General features: G+C 35.6%; 1 protein-coding gene across 1 annotated transcript in view; it reads left to right on the top strand.

The window, feature by feature from the left end:
- The window catches only part of HCN1 (hyperpolarization activated cyclic nucleotide gated potassium channel 1), a 382,344-nt gene that overhangs the window by 270,440 nt on the left and 88,685 nt on the right, over window positions 1–23,219 (top strand). Inside the window, exon 4 of the mRNA XM_059060576.2 lies at window positions 4,848–5,066. Coding sequence (XP_058916559.1) covers window positions 4,848–5,066 — 219 coding nt within the window. The remainder of the gene's footprint in view (window positions 1–4,847; window positions 5,067–23,219) is intronic.

The following is a 23,219-nucleotide window of genomic DNA, read 5'->3' as shown; positions in this document are numbered from 1 at the left end:
AGATTTAGGGAGATTTTTAAAACAATACAGGAAATCCAGTAGCTGTCAAGGAAATTACAACTTATTTTTCTGCATAAAATGACATGTTTGTATAGCAAAGAGTAAATAAGCCATAAATATTTAAATCACATAGTTAAAGAATGGGTATCAAGTCTTCAAAATATCACAGTATTACAAAATAACAAGGAGAAATAAGAATTTCATCAGAAATGAGTTCTAGTTGGTTAATAAGTATATGAACATCTTCTCAAATTCCCTAGTCAGGGAAATGCAAATAAGAGTAACAATGGGTAACTATTTCTCACTATAGAAAGTGATGCAGTATATTTTTTCTTGTTTTTGGATAAGTTACAGTCTTTTGAAAAAGTCTGGCAATATATTTTAAAATCAAATTGAAAACTTTACCTTCTGACCCAATGAACATTTTCCTGGGAATCTGATTGATAGATGTAAGGGTTATATGTATTAGGTTGTTTACTACAGAATAGTTTGTAGTAGAAAAACCTAGAAAACAATAGGCAAATGGATGAATTAACTATGGCATCAGCAAGTTATATGAAGACTAGATTTCTGGAGGGATATTTCTGTGATAAAAGCAACGTGAAGAAAAAGAAATATATGATATAATCCATTTTTATAGGGAAAAATCCCAGAATCTCAGAATGTATGTGTGTGTGTGTGTGCATGCGTGTAATTATATCAGCATGGGAAAAGGTACAGAGAAATCTATACCTGATTTTTAGGTGGAGAGAAAGTGAGAGAAATATGGATAAAACAAGAGTAGAAAAGTTTTCCATGATTTGAAAGGATCATGAAGCATGTATGATATAAATTTATTTTAACTCGTTTAAGAGAGTATGCCTGCTGTGTGTGCCTAAGGAGATAAATGAAAATGAACATAAATACACATTCTTATTTAAAATAGTTTGGCTACTATCTAACTGCATTATTTTATGAAATAATACTCCAGCTCCACATGCTGCTTCCCCTCAAAACTAAACAATGGGAACAGAATTAAAGTGCAATCTCCACTGGACATCCCACCGGACTTTTGAATGATTTGCATTATATCTAATTTCATCAACATGAACAACCTGCTTTTTCTATACCCCTGTATAAAGGAAGGAAATCTTGCATTATATTTAACATCATAATCGAAATGTATTTATTCACTCTTTCTTTTGACAATAATAAAAGTGTTGAGTGTCTCCACTGAATCATGTAGTTTAGACTCTGGAACACGATCAATGTGTCATGGCTGTGCCCTAATCTATGAGGAGATGCAGGCACGTGAGAAGATCATCATATACGGGATAGAAGTCACCATGACATGTGAATACCTGGAGTTCTCTAGGAGCCCCAAAGAGATTTAAAGCCAGAAAGAAATTAATCCAGCTTGTTTTCTTTCTATCCGTTCTTTGAATGGATCATAGGGATAAAAGGCTTTTTGTTCATTTTATAGTATGGTTTGTAATGAATCCAATTTTAGTATTATCAGTATGTTATTGAGTTGGATTTCAAGAATTAAATATCATTTTAAATAACATGTACATTCAAAATTTTTATAGAACACATTGCCTGTGAATTAAGTACTCCACTTCTTGTTCATGGAACATCTAGAATTTGGGGAACCTTCAGTGTATTCCTGAGAGTACTTATATATGTATATATATATATATATATATATATATATATATATACATATGAACTCTGTTCATTCCCCCAAATTAAAACTGTGCATGGGTTCATTATACAATTTGCGTTGTATAATATAATATACAACTGATTTTCTTTCTTTAAAATTAAATTTTATTTTATAGTTCTCTCTCTCTGGATAGTTTACTGTGGCAACATGACTTTATTATATAAAAAAATAAAATAAATTTCACTTTAAGAACCTTAACTCTTTCAACTAAAAGAGACTAGTTAGTTTTCATTTGTCAGCAGCCATATGCTGTTCCAAAGTTTATGAGGTTGGGTTTTTAAACCTTATCATGTTCTATTTTAATCTATAAATTCGATTTTAGAAAGCCCTATTAAAACAATGAACAAAAATATCCGTATAGATTCAATATATTTCTTAAATTTATGATAATTTAAGAGTTAATTTGTCAGAGGCAGGGATGGCTTCATGGGTATGTGGTGTATGACCTGGCTGTTGCAAAGGGACCTACTTTGGGAAGGACCCTGTGCTTGGATTAAAGCTCTGCTACCGCCATCTTGAAATTCATAATAATGTTATCTTTGAATTTATGTTTTGTATGTGAAGTCCACTGGGACAGCAAAGCATGAATATGAGCATTGGAGCTGCAAGGTGGGCAGCTGTGCATACACAGGTCCAGGCCTGAGGGCACCGCAGGAAGTACAGAAGCCAAGCCACGGGCCAGGCAGCAAGGCACACATATGCACGCCTCAGCAGTCTGGGATGCTATATGTCCCCAGTGTGGCCAAGCCGGAACTGGGCTCAGGTTAGCAGTGGCAGAGGCAGCAGCAGTGTGACATAGGAGTGGCTTCCCGTGCCAGCAAGGGTAGGACCATGGTAAGAGCCACCTGCCTATCAGTCCCAGGAGCCCATCTCCAAAGAATCTACACAGATATTAAATCTCTTGCTTAAGTTCCAAGACAGAACCTGTGGAGCTGAAGCAATAAACTTTATCAATAAATTATTACAAAATAAAGGAGTTCACATGGCCATTGAAATAAAGGTTATCAGGGAGTTATTAGAAGTCTTGAGTTTGAAATGTCCAGATCTGAAAAATCCTGCAACATTGCAAAGCAAATATACACAAGCCTAGAAATACGGATTAAATTTACAGATCATCACATATAATGGAAAATAACACTATTTTCAAATGAAATTTTAAATAAGCCAGTTATTAACAAAGAAGACAATTTTTAAATTAAATTTTCCTTGTAATTGAAAATACAGGAATAGAATACATAAATAGGCATTATAGATTATATAAAAATCATGAAACGACTTTTGGTTTCTTGTACGACCTGGGCAAGTTATAGGAAATGTTAGAGGAAATATTAAAATATCATTGCATACATTTACATTTAATATTAAATTCAGTATAAAAGCAGTGTAAAGGTTCTTTGTTGTGATGGAATTGTTCCGTATGTTGACGGTGATGATGAATACAGGAACCTACACATGTAATAAAATTGCATAAAGCTAAATACACAAATGAGTACACATTTAGTGAAATATGAATGAGATCAGTGGATTGTATCCATGTAAATTTCCTGTTGTAACATTGCACTATAGTTTGCAAGAGATCACTATTTGGGAAACTGATGAAGGGTACATGAGATATTTCTCTATTATTTCTTACAATTTCCATGTTAATCTATAGTTATTTTAAAATAAAAACTATAATTAAAAAAATCACATTCAGTTTCATGAATGTGATTTATATGAAGAGTTAAATCCTAATTAAAATTTATTCCATGAGAATTATCAGCTCCAGATGTACTAAAATTTATATATTAAAATAATTTATCAAAAATTTATCCTAATGTTGTCCCAGGCTATAAAATACTTTTTTAATAGTTCCAGTAACAGTTGCATCAACAGAAAGATCTTCCTCAAAATTAAAAATGTATCAGAAATTATTTGTGATCTTACATTAGCCAAAAGCAACGTGTCATTTTCAATTTTATCATTGAAGATGAAATTATTAATTGTATGAGTTTTGGTGACCTAAGGAATGAATTTGTCAGAAAATTAAGCCAGAAAAATTGTATGATCAATCAAGATATCACAATAGTATAGTAGTATTACTTGTATTTTATATAATTATGGCAGCAAAATTTCATTTTTTGAAATGTGTAAATTTGTGTAGTTACTCAACTAGCACTATTTTCCTAAGTTTTATAAGTAATAAAATATTTTAAGGAAAAGTCTTTATATATTATTATCTTTAACAGTATCCTTTTTCCCTACAATTTGCACTAAAGGGCTTCAGATTTTTATTTTGCACTGAGTCTCATAAATTATGTACATCCTGGACTAGGGAGTTTGAGACAAATTGATCAAAAAAGTCCTTTAAATTTTATCAGACACTATATAAAACATATTGAACAGCTTATTTTTGTAGAATTGAGCTTAGAATAAAGTTTTGATATGACATCAGAAATTGCATCTAATAACTAATCTCTGAAGTCAGCTTTTTTTTTCAGTGTCTGCCAAGATATTATTTTACTTATTTTATTCTATTTTATTTTATTATTTTATAGAAAGCCAACAAGATTCATCCATCAACAACCCTGACATTTGAATTTCAATAAACATTACTCACATTACTCAGAGAAGGCTTCAAAGAAGTCTTTTCATTTATCAGATCTGTATTTCCAAATTATGTTTATTTTTCATTTAAGACATAAAGGACTAGGGACTACACAAGTATACCGTTTGGACTTTCAAAATCTAACATCATGGTTTTGATAAAAATTCCTATACTTAGGCCTATCTGCTTCACATCTATCTGCAGCATTTCTCAGCTTGCAAATATATTGCTAGAGAATGACCAGATTTCCTGGAAACTTTAAAATGAGCTAATCAGCGTTCATTCATTATCCCAAAAGGAATGTTTAGTTTTTAAAATAACGCATCAAAAACTGACTAGGTTGTGTATTATAACAGTAGACTATTTCTGTTTCATTTTGCTGGGCAAGTGTTGAAAAACATCATCATTTGATTAGCTACTGGGGAGAAGTACCTGTGTAAATGCTCTAATTACAAGAATGTTGTAATGCTTCTGTGTACAGGTCATACTTTTTCATGGTTTTTCTTCTGCTATCCTATTGGTTCAGTCTACTTCCTCTAATCTCTTCTGCTGCAGAATGACTCTTGGGGAAAGCAGTATTCATACGCACTCTTCAAAGCGATGAGTCACATGCTGTGCATCGGGTACGGAGCCCAGGCCCCAGTGAGCATGTCTGACCTCTGGATCACCATGCTGAGCATGATCGTGGGAGCCACCTGCTACGCCATGTTTGTTGGCCACGCCACAGCTCTAATCCAGTCTTTGGACTCTTCAAGGCGGCAATATCAAGAGAAGGTAATTTGTTTTATCTCTAATACGTTCAATCAGCTAGTTTGTAAACTTAATTGTGTTCAGATAACTAAACTATGCCCTCTATCAAAACTACAATGAGGTAAAATGTTTAAAGGAGGAAAACACAATCTGTTTCCATATTTTGAAGTTTCTTCAAGGTGGTCCTCGTAGCTTTTGTTTCCAATTTCTCTCTTAAATAGTACATATTTTTTAAAAAAAATCTGAATTTTCATTCACAGAAAAAAATAGTTACCTGTTTCAAAATGTATGAAGCTAATTTAATGTTTTATCATTGTTCATGTTCTATAATTTTTCAACAGTTAAGATAATATAAAGACTTCTCTTATACAGTTAGAAAAATATGTTGTTAGCTGATTAAAGGCAGACAGGCAGCCATTGCACGTCTCTCTGTGACTCTCTGAATGTTACAATCATAATTTATATTAAGTCCATATGGATAGCTGAACATATGTTGCCCTTATAGCTAGATAAGTCAACACACACCCTCTTTAAAATGCATATTAACAGCTGCTATCATACATTCACACGCACAATATGTTAATTAAAATGATTGGTACTCTAAACTTTTCTCAAAAGAGAGACAAAAAGTAAATTTGTTCACTGATTTATTCATCGGATTTTTTTTAATATGCTGAATTACTTTAGTTGGGACTAGACCTTGGATAATCAGCCAGTACTTATATTCTTCACCAAATATCAGTAACTTTCTGACAGATAAGAATGTCTCATAACCGAAGGAAGATTTTCTAATGTGGGAGCTCTGTTGAACATGACAGAATATATAATATGCACCTTGCCAAAGAACATATCTGAAAGTAATGGTTAAAATAGTTCTAGAATACGTCTCCTGGTGAGTGATAACAGCTTAGACTCATAATTACTCACAAAACAGCCAAAGATCTTTCCTTTGTGGCTTTATTTACAGAAGTTTTCAACACTTTAGTCACACAATAGGAAAAAAGGTAACCTAGATACTTTATTTCCCTTGAATTTAATTACTCTGCCACCAACTATTACAGTGAGCAAGCTGATGTTTTATTAGTGAAGTAATGAAAAGATGAACCACCAAAATAGTTTCAAGGTTCATTTTAAAATAAAGCCTCCAATTAAACTGCCAAGAACAAAGCACATAGTAAAGGGAAAGAAACTTCGTACAATGGTGATTTTGAGCAAAAATTATATACTCAATAGAATTTGGGCTAAATTTATGGGGATCTGAGATAAGACTACATATATGTTTCTGTTACACTATTTCTTTTTCCCTTTCAGTGGGTATTGCTTTTCATAAAACTGCTCTTTCCCTCTTCCTTTTTGCCTATATCATTGCTACATATTTTCTTAAAAATAAACAAATCTTTAATTTCTAGGATTGTGTTTATTAGCATTGTATTGCCTATTAAGTCAATTCACCATTTTTATGTTTTTAGACCTGCTCTATAAGCCACGTTTCTTTTCTTTCTTTATTTTTTTTTTTTGCTGTACGCGGGCCTCTCACTGTTGCGGCCTCTCCCGTCGCGGAGGACAGGCTCCCGACGCGCAGGCTCAGCGGCCATGGCTCACGGGCCCAGCCGCTCCGCGGCACATGGGATCTTCCCGGACCGGGGCACGAACCCGTGTCCCCTGCCTCGGCAGGCGGACTCTCAACCACTGTGCCACCAGGGAAGCCCTAAGCCACGTTTAACTTGGCAACCCAATTTATTCAACTATGTAGTCATAAACATTTATATGCAAATATGTTATGATGTTTTTCATGATTCAAGTCATCAAATTCTTGATTTTACAAGTGCTTAATAGAGGTCAGGGATACTGGGGTAACTTTTTGTTATCTTCTGGCATTTGAAGCAATTTAGTCAGGAATAGCTGATTAAAGAAACATAATTTTTTTGGTTTCCAAACCAAGATCTGTCAAGAAGTTTGGTTCCAGAATACCGTTCCCATTTTCTACTCAGCATAATTTAGGTCTTAAAGACATTGTGTTACTTTTTAAAATTTATACTTTTATGAACAATAAATGTCTTATTTTCAATTCAGTCTTATAGAATTGTTCTGCATAATGTATGATTAGCTTGCAGCTTCCTTTGTGATTTGGCCACTTTGGGTTTATTTTTTAGATAAAATACTCATAATACAGAATTCACCAGTAACTGTTTTATTTATTTATTTATTTATTTTATTTTTATTTTTTGCGGGCCTCTCACTGTTGTGGCCTCTCCCATTGCGGAGCACAGGCTCCGGACGCCCAGGCTCAGCGGCCATGGCTCACGGGCCCAGCCGCTCAGCGGCATGTGGGATCTTCCCGGACCGGGGCACGAACCCGTGTCCCCTGCATCGGCAGGCGGATTCTCAACCACTGCGCCACCAGGGAAGCCCACCAGTAACTGTTTTAAAGTGTACAGTTCAATGGCGTTCAGTCCATTCATAATGTTGTGCAACCAGCACCACTATCTGGTTGTAAGACACTTTCATCCTTTAAGCATTAAGCAGTCACTCCCCATTTTCCCCTCCTCCATCCCAAGGCAACCACTAAGCTGCTTTCTTTCTATTGATTTCCCTATTCTGTATATTTCATATAAATACAATCGTATAATATGTGACCTTTTAAACTATTTTTGAGGCTCATCCAGTTTGTATCATGTATCAGTGCTTCATTCCTTTTTACGGCTGATTAATGTTCCATTAATTAGTTAATTAATGTTTTGTTTATCCATTTATAAGTTGATGGATTTTGAGTTGTTTCTACCTTTGGCTACTGTGACTAGTGCTGCTGTTAACATTCGTGTACAAGTATTTATTTGAGTACCTATTTTCATTCCTTTAGGTGTATACGTAGGAGTGGAATTGCTGGGTCATATAATAATTCTAGGTTTAACTTTTTGAGGAACTGATTAATTATTTTTGTAGTTAGTATTTGTCTTTAGGTATTGGAACCATCTGTCATGGATGTCTGCAAAATTAATAGCGATACTACTTTCACTGCCATGTATCCAGTAACATATTTTTGATGCAAAAGAAACGAGCAGTAACCAATAGCTATTATAGTAGTCTTTCAGAATGTGTTGCTCTTCAACCACCTAATCTGGCTCTAGAATTCATTCCTCTCCACCACTTACCATACTCTTCGTCTCAGGTGGACATATTTTTAAGTCTAGTCTGCTACAAGTCACCTAGCCCACTGTTTTAGTTTGGAATCTCAGAGTCATTTAATTCTTCCTTCCCAGGGAACATCTCTTCAATCTGGATCCTCCAAGTTTAAGTAGTTCTATCATCCCGAGCAGTAGAATAAGGTCCTCTGGTTTTGAGATCCTAATCTACACAATATACCAATGCTGATAATCTGACAGGGTTTATAGTGTTGATCATCTCATTGTTATTATTATTATTTTCTCTCTTGACCAAAAGAATGTGTGATGATCTTTATATTGTCACATTGCAGGTTAAACGTGGACTTGAAGCACATCGTATGCTGCTCATTTCATGAGCTATCGTATTTTGTATTCTTTTACATTTCAGAGAGCTATATTTCCCCCTTCTCTTAGGTATAGACTTTATGGTGTAAAATGGGTAGTATTTAAAATGTGCCTCTCCTGATGCTCTGCTCTGGATTACCAGCAGTCTGCATAGTTTCTGTTACTGGTTACTGAACAAGCTCAACTTTGAAATATCCAAACACAGTGGTTTGGTTTGGTTTTGTTATTTTTTATCTCCAGTTACTGTTTTTATTTAGTGAGGTTCATCTTTCCTGGGCAAATTAAATCTTTCCACATCCCCACCCAGGACTTTCTGGGGCTGGAAGAGCCAGGAGTTAGAAAGCTGGGCTTGCTCTGTAGGCTCACTTCTCTCTTCTATCACAAGCCTACTAGGAGCGGCTGTTATGTCTTCTCATCAAGGTGGAAGATAGCAGTGAGGAGGAAAGGGAAGGGAAGAGGCAGTTTGAATGCACCTGCTAGAGCTGTTAAACTAGTGTCCCTGGGTGGGTCGGGCAGATAATTAAAACTGGCACTTTCTTTGAGAGATCCTTTGGGCACTTTAGGTGAGCCCCTCTCCTGCACTTCCCTAGAAGAGGCCCTGAGAATTTGGCAGTCATCTGCAGCCTCTTTCTGCTGAGGGCTCCTTGCTCTGCCCATGGGCACTCTTGGATGGGACCGAAGATGTAATGCTGGCTCTCCTATATCACTCAGGTCTGGTCCACAGAGAAGCCCTCACGCATCCCTGTCTTAGCCCATCTCTCAGCACTGCTGCCTCCTCCACCAAAGCAATGAGGAGCCTGTGTCTAGCCTTCTTCAATTCCTTGGCAGGAGTCAGGCCCCAGTGTCCACAGGCTATTTACATGTTTTTGGAGGTGATCAGACCCCAGACTCACGTCTCTCAACTAGTGAACTTACTTCAAAAATCCCCAAGTGATTTTCTTGAAGCTCCCCCAACAGGTCAAGTGTTAGAAGATAGCCTCCCCTATCCCAAAGCGGGCTGGGAAAGGGACTCAGAGAAGAGCAATCATTCTCTTCAAAGAAATCGGTTCCCTATCGTTGTCAGGAGAATTCTCACTCTACTCTCTGACCTCTGTAGACCTCCAGAAGTCTTGATCATTGGATCATCGTTTACAATTGTAAACCCATGTAGGAGAGAGGAGCCTCAGAATATCTATAAGATATTCTGATATCTCAGATGAGCAGTTCAGTGAACATGAGGAAGAAGAGTAAGTCCTAGTCTAGCAGCTTTTTAGACCTTTTTTTAAATCTCAGCTTTTCTCAAAGCCTCTTCCACAGATAATGGAAATAAATCATAAACATACACATATGTATACATATATACTACACATGTATATATATGGTTTATTGTTGAATTACATATATAATTGTTTCCTGTTCAAATAAGTTTGGAAATGTTGATTGAAGCATTGAATTGAAAAGGTTTTTTACGATAAATTTGTGTGCCCTGAACATTGAACATTTTGTCTCTGCCCTCTATGCCAAACCCCCATGTATTTTTTTTTTTTTTTTTGGTACGCAGGCCTCACTGTCGTGGCCTCTCCGTTGCGGAGCACAGGCTCAGCGGCCATGGCTCACGGGCCCAGCCGCTCCGCGGCATGTGGGATCTTCCCAGACTGGGGCACGAACCCGTGTCCTCTGCATCGGCAGGCAGATTCTCAACCACTGCGCCACCAGGAAAGCCCCCCCCCCCCATGTATTTTAAGTGATTAATGTACACTTTGGGAAATACTTATCTAGACATACTCCTCACAGCGACCATTCCTTTTTTTTTATACTGACCTTGGGTAGTTACTACTTTCTCTAGATATATCCACAGTTCATCTAGTCTTGAAATGAAACTGCTTTAGATCACTGTGTCTTTATACTGTTGTGTCTTAGTCCTTACACTTGGGCACCCCTGGGAAGCCTACTGTTATTTCTAAACTTGTCACTCTCTTTCCTGTCAAATAATTATAGTAATAGCAGCTCTTAGGTGTGCAATTTTCCTTCTGTAATAAGCAAGAATTTTAACACAAAACACATTATGAATTTAGAGTAAGAAGTTTTCGGGCTTCCCTGGTGGCGCAGTGGTTGAGAGTCCGCCTGCCGATGCAGGGGACACGGGTTCGTGCCCTGGTCCAGGAGGATCCCACATGCTGCGGAGTGGCTGGGCCCGTGAGCCATGGCCGCTGAGCCTGTGCTTCCGGAGCCTGTGCCCCGCGACGGGGGAGGCCACAGCAGTGTGAGGCCCGCGTACCGAAAAGTTTTCAACTCACCTTGGTGTACCTGATGTACATGAATGATTTTTAGTGTGAAATATGTACATGACAAATATTTAATTGTATGAGGAAATTATCAAATTGAAATAACTTTATACACTGAATAGCTTCTGAATCCAGGAAGCAGAGTGTATATAAATCTAAGGCAGTGATTGATTTGTTTAAATAGACTGTGCTTTCTAATGATAGAGCACAAGGCAGTGAGCCAGTGCTGTCCTGGGCTTCAAATATTGATTATGTTGCCTAAAATTGTAAAAACTACTGATTCTTTGTTTAATAATGATAAGAAATTGAAATTCTAAATTTATCCAAATGGACAAAATTTTATCATGTTGCCAAGTGTTTATATGATGTCCATTAAAATCCCTTTGGAATAAGGAGGTACAGTTTAATGTAAGTAGTCTCTCAACCATACAGGTGAGTTATATGTAATCCTGCATGAAACCATATTGAGTTATACAATTTTATGTAATCATATGAAAAATACTATAACCTAAACCAAGTCAGTTCAGACAAGTATTATTTCCTTGGTTTTAATTCATAATCCATAGATACTTATTCTTTCCTTGTAAATGAAGGACTATAGTCAGGACTGTCACATAAATTTCTTATTCCCCAGAAATATTTTTAATCAGTCTAATCTTCCAAATTTGTATAAGGCAAGGTTATGACCAGAGACAAAAGACTGGACACTAAGACCTGCTCTCATTTTAAAGCTACTTAAATCCCACTTTCAAGAAAGCAAATTTCAGGTCATTTAAAATAAAGTGATTATGGCTAATATATATACTTTCATGGTAATATGCCCTTCAAAAAGAATTTGGTTGGAGGAGGACTGATGCCAAACCAGCTTTTAAACTCTTATGGATCTCACGGCCAAATCTCTCTTCCAGCCACATAATTATTGTTCTCGCAACAAACCAAATGATTCTGACCTGCCTCCAGCACCTTTCATCCTCCCCCCTTACATACTTTAACCCCCTTTACTGTTTACACAGGTTCTGCCCTTCCCTTTGGAAGACTGTGACACCTTCCCTGATTATCCCAAGCTATAATAATCTGTTTATTGTGTATATTCTATCTGTTCAGAGGGAATATAACACCATGATGGGAAGACCTGTGTCTTTGTTATTATGTATTTCAGCCACACACATAGAAGCCTCAGTGCTGCAATGCTCAGAGGGGACAGGATTAAGGATATTTACAGGTGTCCAGCCTTTTTTCTAGCACATAAATTGGAATAAGAGTTCATCCTTTGAACTTTTCTGAATTCTGTCACTTGAATATACATGAGAGCATCTTTTAAAAAGTGTTTATCCTGTTGTTTATTTACATGTATGTAAACGTATTGCCTCAGGTGTTATAGCAGCTACAGATTTCTGTATGTATGTATGCACTTAGCTCAAACACAGATCACTTTTTGGAAACTAAATTTTCAGTATGCTTTCCCTTCTGGAATTCTGAGATTTATTAACTATAAGTAAAAGATATATTATCAAAATGTCTTTTATCAGGGTTGAAGCCATTTCTTAGTTGCTGGGTTGATCAGGAATGTGTTCTGCTTTAGGGTATGATGGAACTCTTTGTTTCAAAAAGAAAGATGGGAGAGATTGTCAATGTAATTCTGAGTCTTCAATTGAAGAAAAGCATTGTATGACCAGACTAATGGCAGATCAAAGGGGAAATGTTTGGAGTAACGGTTCATTGGCCATGACGGTTTATAAATAATACTATTATTCACTTAAAAAGAAAAAAAAATGTTACATCCTATTTTGCAACCCATCTTCATTATATCAAGAAATTAGTCAGTTGAGCTTCTAATTTGGTTTACTAGTTTTGTAGGCTATAATAATATAGGTCTTCAGAAGACAAAGGGGCTTTGACGTTATAATGATCTTGAACTTGGAAAATCATATCAACCCAGTATTTAAAAGAAAACTGACCTGATGTCCTCATTTTCACTGAGCGCATTCTTAGTGGGAAGAGGTAGCTCTAAAATCAATGTGCATTCAGCAAAATGTTTCGTGGGTTTTCTTCATTATTAGTAAATGCCTTCTTCCTTCCTTTACAAATGAGAATGCCATGAGCAAAACTCCCACATGGTTCCTTAATTAGTTGGAGAGATTTCCAATTCGGCTGTACTATATACTTTTGCTTCCCAAGAGCTGAATTTTACATACTTTAGTATATTAAAGTGGTAGTACTGCCAAGCATTCTCAGGCCAGGGCAACGCTCAGACTGGGAATATCTGCGAGATTTTCTCATAGAAACATAGCAGTGCCGTAGCCCTTGGGTTAGCTTCATGTGGCCACTTGAGCTGCTAACAAATTGGACTCCTGGCAGAATAATACTTCACGTGATCAGCTGGGAAAAGTGTTATTACATTAACTAAGTACTGTTATAGAGATAGGTACAAGTAAAGGTAGGGAGCTTGAGGCTGCTAATTTACCCAAGGAGAAAAACAGAATTTTGCCTATTGTAAATCTCTTATACTAATGATTTTCAATCTTTGTATTTTAATATATCCCAGTGGTATCCCTTTCACTCGGTGATACTTTCTGTACCAAAACTCAGTGGTATATGCTGAAATTTCCTGCTTCTTTGTTGTCGGTATTCATGGTTTCAGGACTGTAGGAGTTGCTAAAGATTTGTCCTCACCAATCCTTCTTTAGTTCTTTGCAGTTTACATTTATCATTGATGGCACATCTGATACCTGCTTCTAATGGCTCTAAAGTAGAGTTGTATTTTCTACTATTTTCATTTTATTGGTTGATGTATGGATATGTTTTTTTAGAAATGTTTGAATTTTCATTTGAATGTCCTCCTTGAAGTTCTTTTTCAAGTGTTTTGCTGTATTGTATTTGTGTCCCTCATATGTCATAAGACATAAATACACTATTAAGCACGTTTACAGGGCAAAAGCTTGTCACCAGGGATCCACTAATCTGACAAGAACCCACAATGGACAAGAATCACTGCATGTACTTGGATTTGTTTAGTTAGATCACTGGGATCCATTGGAAATGGGCCTTGAAGAATGTAGAGGAAATCAACAGGCAGAGATGATCACCACTGGAGAAATGTCCCAGAAAAGAACCCTAATTGTGAGAAGATTCTTGGCAGACAGGAACAAAATGTGCAAAGGTCCAGAGGTGGCTATGTGTGGGGAATATTGAATTGTCTAGTTTGAATGAAGTGAAAACTACCTTGCTGGGGAGAGTGTGAAATTAGTTTAGGTTATGGTCCACCTAAGAATAGTTTTCAATGCTGGAGTGATGAGACGGTGCGTTGGGAAAAGGAAATCCCTTGCAAAATTTTAGCAGTGGGAGGTAGTCATTGAAAGTGTCTTTTAAGAAAGTAAATCACAGCAGTGCATGACATATGGTGTACTCCTCCTAACCTAGATTGTAAGGGTCCAAAAGCAAATAGATCACTTCATAAATGCTTACTGATAGAATCATTAGCACAAATATGTCAACAGAACAAGAATGCCAGCCTTTTAAGTAGATAGGGACACTCTGATCAATAAAACTGCTGGAAACAACAGTCTTTTATAAAGAAGTAGGATCCGAATAGTCTTCGGAGTTAAGATGTCATGTGAGTTGAGTCTCAAGTAATCCACTTTTTATCCATCTGCTGCGTATTTATTGAATGCTTACTATGTGTTAGGCCTGGTACAGGATGCTATGCATACAAAGTGAGCAAACAGATATGGTACCTTCTCTCATGACGATTCTTGTAGTACAGTAGGGGTGAGGGAGGGGCATGACACAGTAACAAGGTTCACAGAAAGCAATAAATTATACAAATTTTAAAGTGCTAAGAAGGGAAATGTAAAGGTCTGCGAAGAGATTTTTAGTCTTTGACTTGATTCATATGGGATGTGGGGGGAGTGGGAGAGAAGAAAAATTAATATTTAGGAAGAGACCTGAAGAATGAATAGAGGTAAGATAGTGAAGTAAACATCATGGGAAAAAGCACTGAGTGTGGAAAAGCTTGCCGTGATTCCGGAACAGACAGAAGGAAAGTGTGACTAGAGCACAGAGATAAGTGAAATGGCTCTGGATGAGACTGGAGAGACTGACATGGGTCAGGGTGGATGGCACCTCATAGGCCTACTTAACCATGTTGTATTTTAGCTTAAATGCTGTGAGAGTCTAGTAGGAATTTGAAGCCGAAGAGTGGTACAATTAGATTAGATTTTTTAAAAAGAGTATTCAGTCAACAGTGTGCATAATAGATTAAAGTATAGCAAAAATAGCCCAGGGTTCTTTGTCATTAGGTAAATGGGCCAGTGCTAGGATTGGTGGAAATATTAAATTGGGTGGAAATATTAAGCAGGCCATTCCACATTGAATAAATGGTACTCAGGGTAAATGCTGAGCTGCTATAAGAAGAAGATCCAACAAGTCAGTGCCCTAAAGAACTGTATAATTTTGCTAATAAACTGTGTGCTGAGAGGCCAGGTCAGTGGGATGACACTGTTCCACGTGGTCATTTTCAGAACAGATTCTTCCAAGTCGTTCCTCTACTATCACCTGGAACAGTATTTTCCAACATTTTGTATGAATTATCATTACCTGGAGAGCCTGTTGAAACAGATTTGTGGACCCCACTTCCAGAGTTTCTGATTCATTAGGGCTAGGGTAGGGCCTGAGAATTTTTCCAACGTGCTCAGGTGCTGCTACTGGTCCAGAGACCACCTCCTGAGAACCACTTCCCTAGCGTATTCTTGTCTACACGTTTGAAGCTATGCTTTGGACATGTCTGCCTTCTAGCTCATGACAAGAGGAAGGAGAGAGATACACATCACTTCTACTCACATTCCGTTGATGAGAACTTATACCTGTTGATACTCAAGGATGCTGAGAAATTTCGTCTAGCTGGGCAACTTTGTGACCAACTAGCAACTCTATCCAATATAGAAGAGACAGAGAATGGATTTGGTGAAAAACTGGTGGCCTCTGCCACAGATACTAGAGCGAAAGTGAGGAGTCAGGAAAATGCTTGGGATTTTCTAGGAAGCATACATTTTGGACGGGTGATAGCATACTTGAAAAACAATAGTAGATACAAGGCCTAAAGCCATTTGTAGCGGTTTAGTAAGTAACGGAGAGCCATTGAGATTTTGAATATATCCTGACTCTGTAAGAAGAAAGATGATAGAGAATGGGGAGATATATGGAACAAGAGATGGTAGAATAAAATGGAAGAAAGAACTTATGTCTTCCATTAAACCATCTGTTAGTAAAATTGAAATGGGTTATCTACAGTGCTTCTAATGCACTGTGTCTTATCTACCAGGGGTAATGAAGTGTCCTTAAATAAAACATTAGTGGGATGTATTTTCTTTATTTAAAAAGATATTACTGTTAAAAAAATCTATTATATCAAAAACTTAGGTACCAATGATTTTACCTTCCCTTGCTTTTCAGTTGTGATCTGATCATACTGAATCACCACTGTGGATTTTTTTCTGTCATTTTCAATGAAAAACAATTCATATAAAACAGAATTACACCAGATGTGTCATAAAATAGCATTCACTATTCACTATCTGAAGTAGTATTTATTTTTCCTGAAGATTATATGAAATGAAATAAGAACTCATGAATTTAGAACTGAGTATATTGATAGTCTGAGCTTCAAATACAAATTTCGAACTTTGATATACAAATGAAGCAAGTATAAACCTCTTTGAGGCAAAATATTTTCAACTTTTTTTGGACTATAGCAATATTTTACTTAAACAATATTTTACTTAAATGCAATATTTAACAATAACAAAATACAGTATGATTATTGTGTTTATTATTATCCTATTGTTAACAATAACAAAATACAATAACACAAATTTTACTTAAAGTGTACCTTTTATCAATTGAATATATAATGATAGGATAATGACCATTATCAGGTGATAATATGACATAATGTAATTCAGATGATAGTATAAGATAGATGATTATATTCCACATTTGCTACTTAAGCTTTGCCAAGTGAAATTATCTTAGAATAGTATATTCATTTAAAAAGATTTCTTGCTTTCCTCCTACTTTCACCAAGTTATTATTAAAATTAATGAACTAAAATTTTGAAATTAATTTAAGCATTTGGGGAAAAGCCACTATTGAAATACTTAGCATTAGCATATTTAATGAAAAGCGGTCTTCAACTTTAGTATTGTAGTCTTATTAAGTGACAATTAGAGAGGATCCAAGATGTCTAATAAATGATGGAAATAGATTATTTCAACGTTTTCCCCAATGAGAACATAAAATACTGAGTTCATTATAATGTTATGATTTCTTCTTTTATTTCCTGGTGGTGGGCTGATCATTAGAGCACCAAATTATTTTTCAGTTATTAACAGAAATATCTCATTTACTTGGAGCTCAAATTGCTAGTAATCATGACTTCCTGTATTAAGCTCCACACCTGAATTTAGTGGAAAAGCAACACCTTAGAAGTAGATGCAGAGCTGCTACAGGTAGGTGCATAGAGAGAAATGGGGAAAAGAATCTATAAGCAAGAGCAGGAACAGGAAAATGATAAAAAAAACCATGTTCAGCAACTAAGCCAGCCCTGTGGCACAAGGCAGTGTAAGACCACACCTTGCCTCTCTGTGGGGGTATCTTTCAACTGGTTTAGATCAGGCTCTGGCTGGAGGACTCCCATCCCAAAATTTGGGCTCCACCAAATTTTGATCAATTTATGAAATGTGTATTACAAAGAGAGTTCCCTCTGGTTGGCATCTGGCAGGCAGATTGTAAACCTTAGCTGGTCCTACAGACATGAGAATTTGGGGTCACTTTTTATTTTTAATTGCATTTGCCATTTAATTCCTCCAGATTTTTCAGCCAAAATGTTTAGTACTTAAAAACAAACCAGGGACTTCCCTGGTGGTGCAGTGGTTAAGAATCCGCCTGCCAGTGCAGGGGACACGGGTTTGAGCCCTGGTCCAGGAAGATCCCACATGCCACAGTGCAGCTAAGCCCGTGTGCCACAACTACTGTGCCTGTGCTCTAAAGCCCGTGAGCCACAACTACTGAAGCCCGCGCGCCTAGAGCCCATGCTCCGCAACAAGAGAAGCCACCGCAATGAGAAGCCCGCGCACAGCAACGGAGACCCAACGCAGGCAAAAATAAATAAATACATTTAAAAAAATCAGAAATTCTACAAACAAACGAACAGAAAAACACCTGAAGACACTTTTTTAAAGGCGGCAAACATTACTTAAAATGTCAAGAAAATTTACAATTGATATGAAGAATGATTATTCTGAAATATATTTAAAGGTTTTTAAAGGATGAAGGGGTAAAAGCCTTAATTGTCTGGAAGTTTTCTTTTCTGGAACATTGTTCCCTGATTGAATGACTCATTCTTCCCATCTTCTTGGCAATAATATTACAGTGTTCTAGTCTTGCAAGCTCCAGGAAGTTGTATGTTGGAGAAATCACAAAATTTAAGAAATTAGATTTACAAATCAATTCTCTCTTCTTTTTAGAAATGAGTCAAATGACTAGATTCCAAACTTTAAAACATTAATAAAGTATTTATGCAGTCACGGTGATAATCCCTTCTATTAGCAATATGAAAAACCTAGCATAAAGAATGCTGTATCACCATATTTTATAAGCATATTATAAAAGAGCACGCCCTTTTCATCTCGGATTTAGATATTAATAACTGGAAGCTGAATCTACACAATTCTAAAGAATCATAACGAAGAAAATAGTATTCTGAGAATGAGTGTGCAATGGGGCTCATCAGTATTACAACATATCTATAAGGAGTTTTAAAAAATTAATAAACCAAAACCTTAATTAAATAGAGTTGGGAGACCAGACGTGGGATCTCTGACACCTCACAGCAGTAACAGAGTCCAACAGGAAGAAGAAAGACTACTCTTCTTTCCTGGGACAGTCTCAGCCATGAAAAGCATCGACTTTTTGTTTAGCCCTCAGGACTTCCTCTTCCCTCTATAAAAGCCTTCTCCTCCCCTTTCTGTGCAGGGACTTGCACATGGCTTGCCCTGGTTGCAGACCCCAAATTGCAATTCTCTGCTGATCCTGAATATACCCATCTTTCCTAGAGAAATACCTGGCAGTCTATTTATTTCTGATCAACAGGATATATCTGCATTTTTAAATCGCTAGATTATCATCCAGATCGTTAATACTATCTAGACAACATTAACATAAACATTTTCTTAGCTTAAAAGCTGTTTAGTAAAGTTCTTTGGTTTTAACTGGAAAGAAGGAAGATTTTCCTATTTAGATATCTTTATTTTGATTTTACTCTCAATCAGTTCACATTTTAGAGATTAGGTTGAGATCCAGAGAGGTTAAATTACATTTCACATTCCCATATCTAACTAGCAGAGTGGCAAATGGACAAAACATCATTCTTATTTTTCAATCCACTGTGCTTTGGAGTGGTGCATAGGTAACTAAAGAGGATAAAATTTACAGAAGCACTTTGCAGGACAGCCTTTGTGCTTTTCTTTCAACCTCCAAAAACAGACCATAACATCCAAAGACGACCATACTGTGAGCTGAAATTACTATTCTAAGATTGTAGCATTTATATAAACAATTTTTTTTGAAAAAGGCAGAGATGCTTAGGTCAAACATTTGATAAGCAGATTAATTACGTTCTTCCTTTGTTGAGCCCTTGTGTTTGGTGAACTAGAGTGTAAGTGAGCATTGTATCAAAATATAAATAACTTTTCACTTGAAAAAATTATTTTGCCAGTGTAGTCAGCTTTATAAACAGTGAATTTACACTTTAGAAAATCGATTTTGTGGTTTTTATTGACGATAAAATAGTATCCCACAGATTTCATATGTTCCAAAGTTTTTCTTTGGCCAAATTTGATGTAATATACACATTCAGATGCCTATGAGGGTTATTAATATCCTATTACATTTGCCAATAAAATTTATACACAAACCTTGCATTTATCTAAAAGAAGACGTACTTAGCATTACAAGCAGCTTTACAAAAACCCTAAGTACTATATAGAGATTAAAAAGGGAAACAATGCATGCTGTGGCTGTTAAGCATTTATCGTTAGAATCTCCCAACAAACCTGTAGAGGACTTACTTTTCTTTTTTAATGGTTAGAGAAACGGTGGTAGAAATGGATTACAAAACTTATCTCAGGACACAGAGCATTTCACTGTTTTAGAATATAAATTCATTAGTCAATTCCACGGATTTTGCTAGCAACTTAGTACATGTTTCTCAGATATTGTATAAGCTGATTTTTTTTTCTGACTAAGTCTATGGAAATATTACTGTAGTTAGTACTTTATTATTTTATATTTTACTATTAAAGTGTTGCTATAATATTAAGTATTTTGACATCAGCTGGAAATAGTCCATTATTTTAAATGAGTGAAAATTATAGTTTTGGTTTTTTATCTCATGGAATTTGAAACTTAGTTGTAGATTTTGAAATTATGTACTCATGTTTTAAAATAATAATGGTTTGTTTTTCCAGGAAAATTAGTCCAAAATTTTACAATAATTTAAAAGAAGACATAGTGGCATTAGACATACAGAAGGTATCATGGCATAGTAATCTGTAACAAATTACTAGACTTTTTGCGTGATAATGTTGGCCCTGACATTTCCACAGTGATAGAAAGGTCACCCTATGATCTATTGTGTCTGTAGAAATTTATCTGAAATTCTTACATTATAGATTAGATGTCTTTGAGTTCTAAATTTTTCTCTTAAGATTTTTCAGAAAAAAATATTAAATTATCTTCAAATTATCTTTTATGAGGAATGTACCTTATTAATAAGCTGTCTTACTTTTTGCATCTGATAATCCTACACTTGTTAAGATTCTTATATAAACTAATTTTAAGTAATTGTGTAAGGAATCTAACTTTGTTCCCTTGAAAAGAGATTTGCAACATCATAACAACTCTTTCCTAAAGGAAACACTGTATGATGCAGTGTAGCTGAAGATAGCTGCTAATAATTACTGTGCTCACACACACTTATCTTGACTGTGCCATTTGCTCTAGAAAAGAAATAACATGTAATAGTTTCTAGTTTTACAAAGAGTAAGGAAATTAACCTCAATTTGTACAAGCAACAGGATGTCTTAATCTCTTAGTCCCAGAAATTTTCCTGTGTTGTAAATAACAAAAAGATTTCCTTATGATCATATGACTCGAAAATATAATATTAATATATCTGTAGTATGTAAAAGGAGGTACAGGTCTTGCAAGGCCACACGATGTACAAGGAAGTCATAAGTGTCTTACCAGCTATTAGAGCCATGAAATATTACACTCTTTAGTTTTTCCTTTTGTGTGAGTGGTAAAACGTACATAACATAAAGTTGACCATTTTAACCATACTTTTCTATTCACGTGTTATAAACATATTTAATAATCCAGGACTCAGCAATTTAGAACATTAATGTCTTCATAACGTCACCCCCAATGTAACTTAATTTCTTCCAGAATGTCTTCTTGGCATGCCCTAGATGTCCATAATATATGCAGAAAATAATGAATTCATATACCTCAACTTGTTTGAGTTCTTGCTTTTTCACTTGATAATATATCTATATATATTTCTGTATATGTCCTTTTAAAATTAGTTTTTATTTTTTAATACTTTACTTTTTGATTTTTTTAATTTACAGAGTAATAGCAATAAAAAGAGATAGACGATTGATTCATGCAATGACATGTGTGAATCTCAAAGACATTATGCTGATAAAAGAAGCCAGACTTAAAATTTTTTATTCCATCATCATAACACTTAACATGAGATCTACCCTCTTCACAAATGTTTAAGTATACAAAATATTGTTGACTATAGATACAATGTTGTACAGCAGATCTCTAGAGCTTATTCATCTAGTTTAACTATGCCTATTGATTAGTAACTTCCCTTTTCCTCCTCCCTTCAGCCCCTGGAAACCACCTTTCTTTTCTCTGATTATGTGAATTTGATTATTTTATATGCTTCATAAAACTGGAATCATGGAGTTTTTGTCTTTCTGTGACTAGCTTGTTTAACTTAGCATGATGTCTTAAAGATTCATCCATGTTCTAGCATATTGCAGAATTTCCTTCTTTTTAAAGGCTGAATAGTATTCCATTGTGTGTATATACCACATTTTTATATCCATCCATCTGTTGAGGGACATTCATGCTGTTTCCATCTCTTAGCTATTGTGAATAGTGATACGATAATACAGAAGAGCTAATATCTCTTCCAAATCTTGATTTCAGTCCATTCAGATAAATACCTAGAAGTGGGATTGCTGGATCATATGGTAGTTTTACTTTTAAATTTTTGAAGAACTTCCATATTGTTTTTCATAGGGGCTGGACCATTTTGAATTAACACCAACAGGATGCAAGTGTTCTAATTTATCCACTCTTTTGGTTTTTGTTTTGTTTTGTTTGTTTGTTTTTGATAATAGCCATCCTAACCGGTGTGAGGTGATATCTCATTGAGATTTTGATTTGCATTTCCCTGGTGATTAGTGACTTCAAACATTTTCTCATATACCTCTTGGCCATTTGTATTTCTTCTTTGGAGAATTGTCTATTCAAACCCTTAGCCCATTTTTTAACTGAGTTATTAGGTTTTTTGTTTGGTTTGTGTGTGTGTGTGTGGTGGTGGTGGGGTTGTTGTTTTGTTTTATTTACTATTGAGTTGTAGCAGTCCCTTGTAAATCTACCTCACTCCTTTTTTTATTAATCATGGTATGCAGCCATCACCACTGTACATTTCCAGGAAGCTTTAATCATCCCAAACAGAAGCTCTATACCCATTAAACAATAACTCCCATCCTTCCTTTTTGTTTTTACTCTCAACTTTTAGATATAGTTATACTTCTGCTTGCTATCAAGTAGTAGCTGAATAAATTAGTAGATATGTCAATTAAAAAATGGAATCCAAGATTGTGTTTTATAGTGCCTTAAGGTGCTACCCAAGATCCTTGTTATGCTTTGCAGGGCAGTATTTGTTATTCTAAGCTTTCTTCATAGATCTTATATAGATTTATGGTAATCATGATTTATTTATTTATTTTATTTCCTTGAGAAAGCAAGTAAAAATATAGAGACTTTTTATAATATATTCATGGCAACCAAGAAACACCTTGTTACTTTGGATTAATTATAAAGATAAAAGTCTATTTGTTTTTGTTATAATATAATTTTAGACTTTATCCAGGAGATTCCCTTTCATTTCTAACCAAAATGTAAGGCTATTTTGATTAATCCATCTTTGACTATTGTCTCATAGGTTGTTTGAAATTATAAGTATGAAATAAAATCTCACTTTTATCTATTTTGGACTGCTATTTGTTGGCAATTTGTCATCACTGCTTACGTTAAAGAAT

Source organism: Kogia breviceps, chromosome 4, assembly GCF_026419965.1.
Source record: "Kogia breviceps isolate mKogBre1 chromosome 4, mKogBre1 haplotype 1, whole genome shotgun sequence".
Taxonomy (NCBI): domain Eukaryota; kingdom Metazoa; phylum Chordata; class Mammalia; order Artiodactyla; family Physeteridae; genus Kogia; species Kogia breviceps.
Note: the sequence above shows the minus strand (reverse complement) of the source record. Positions and strands in the feature narration are given on the sequence as shown.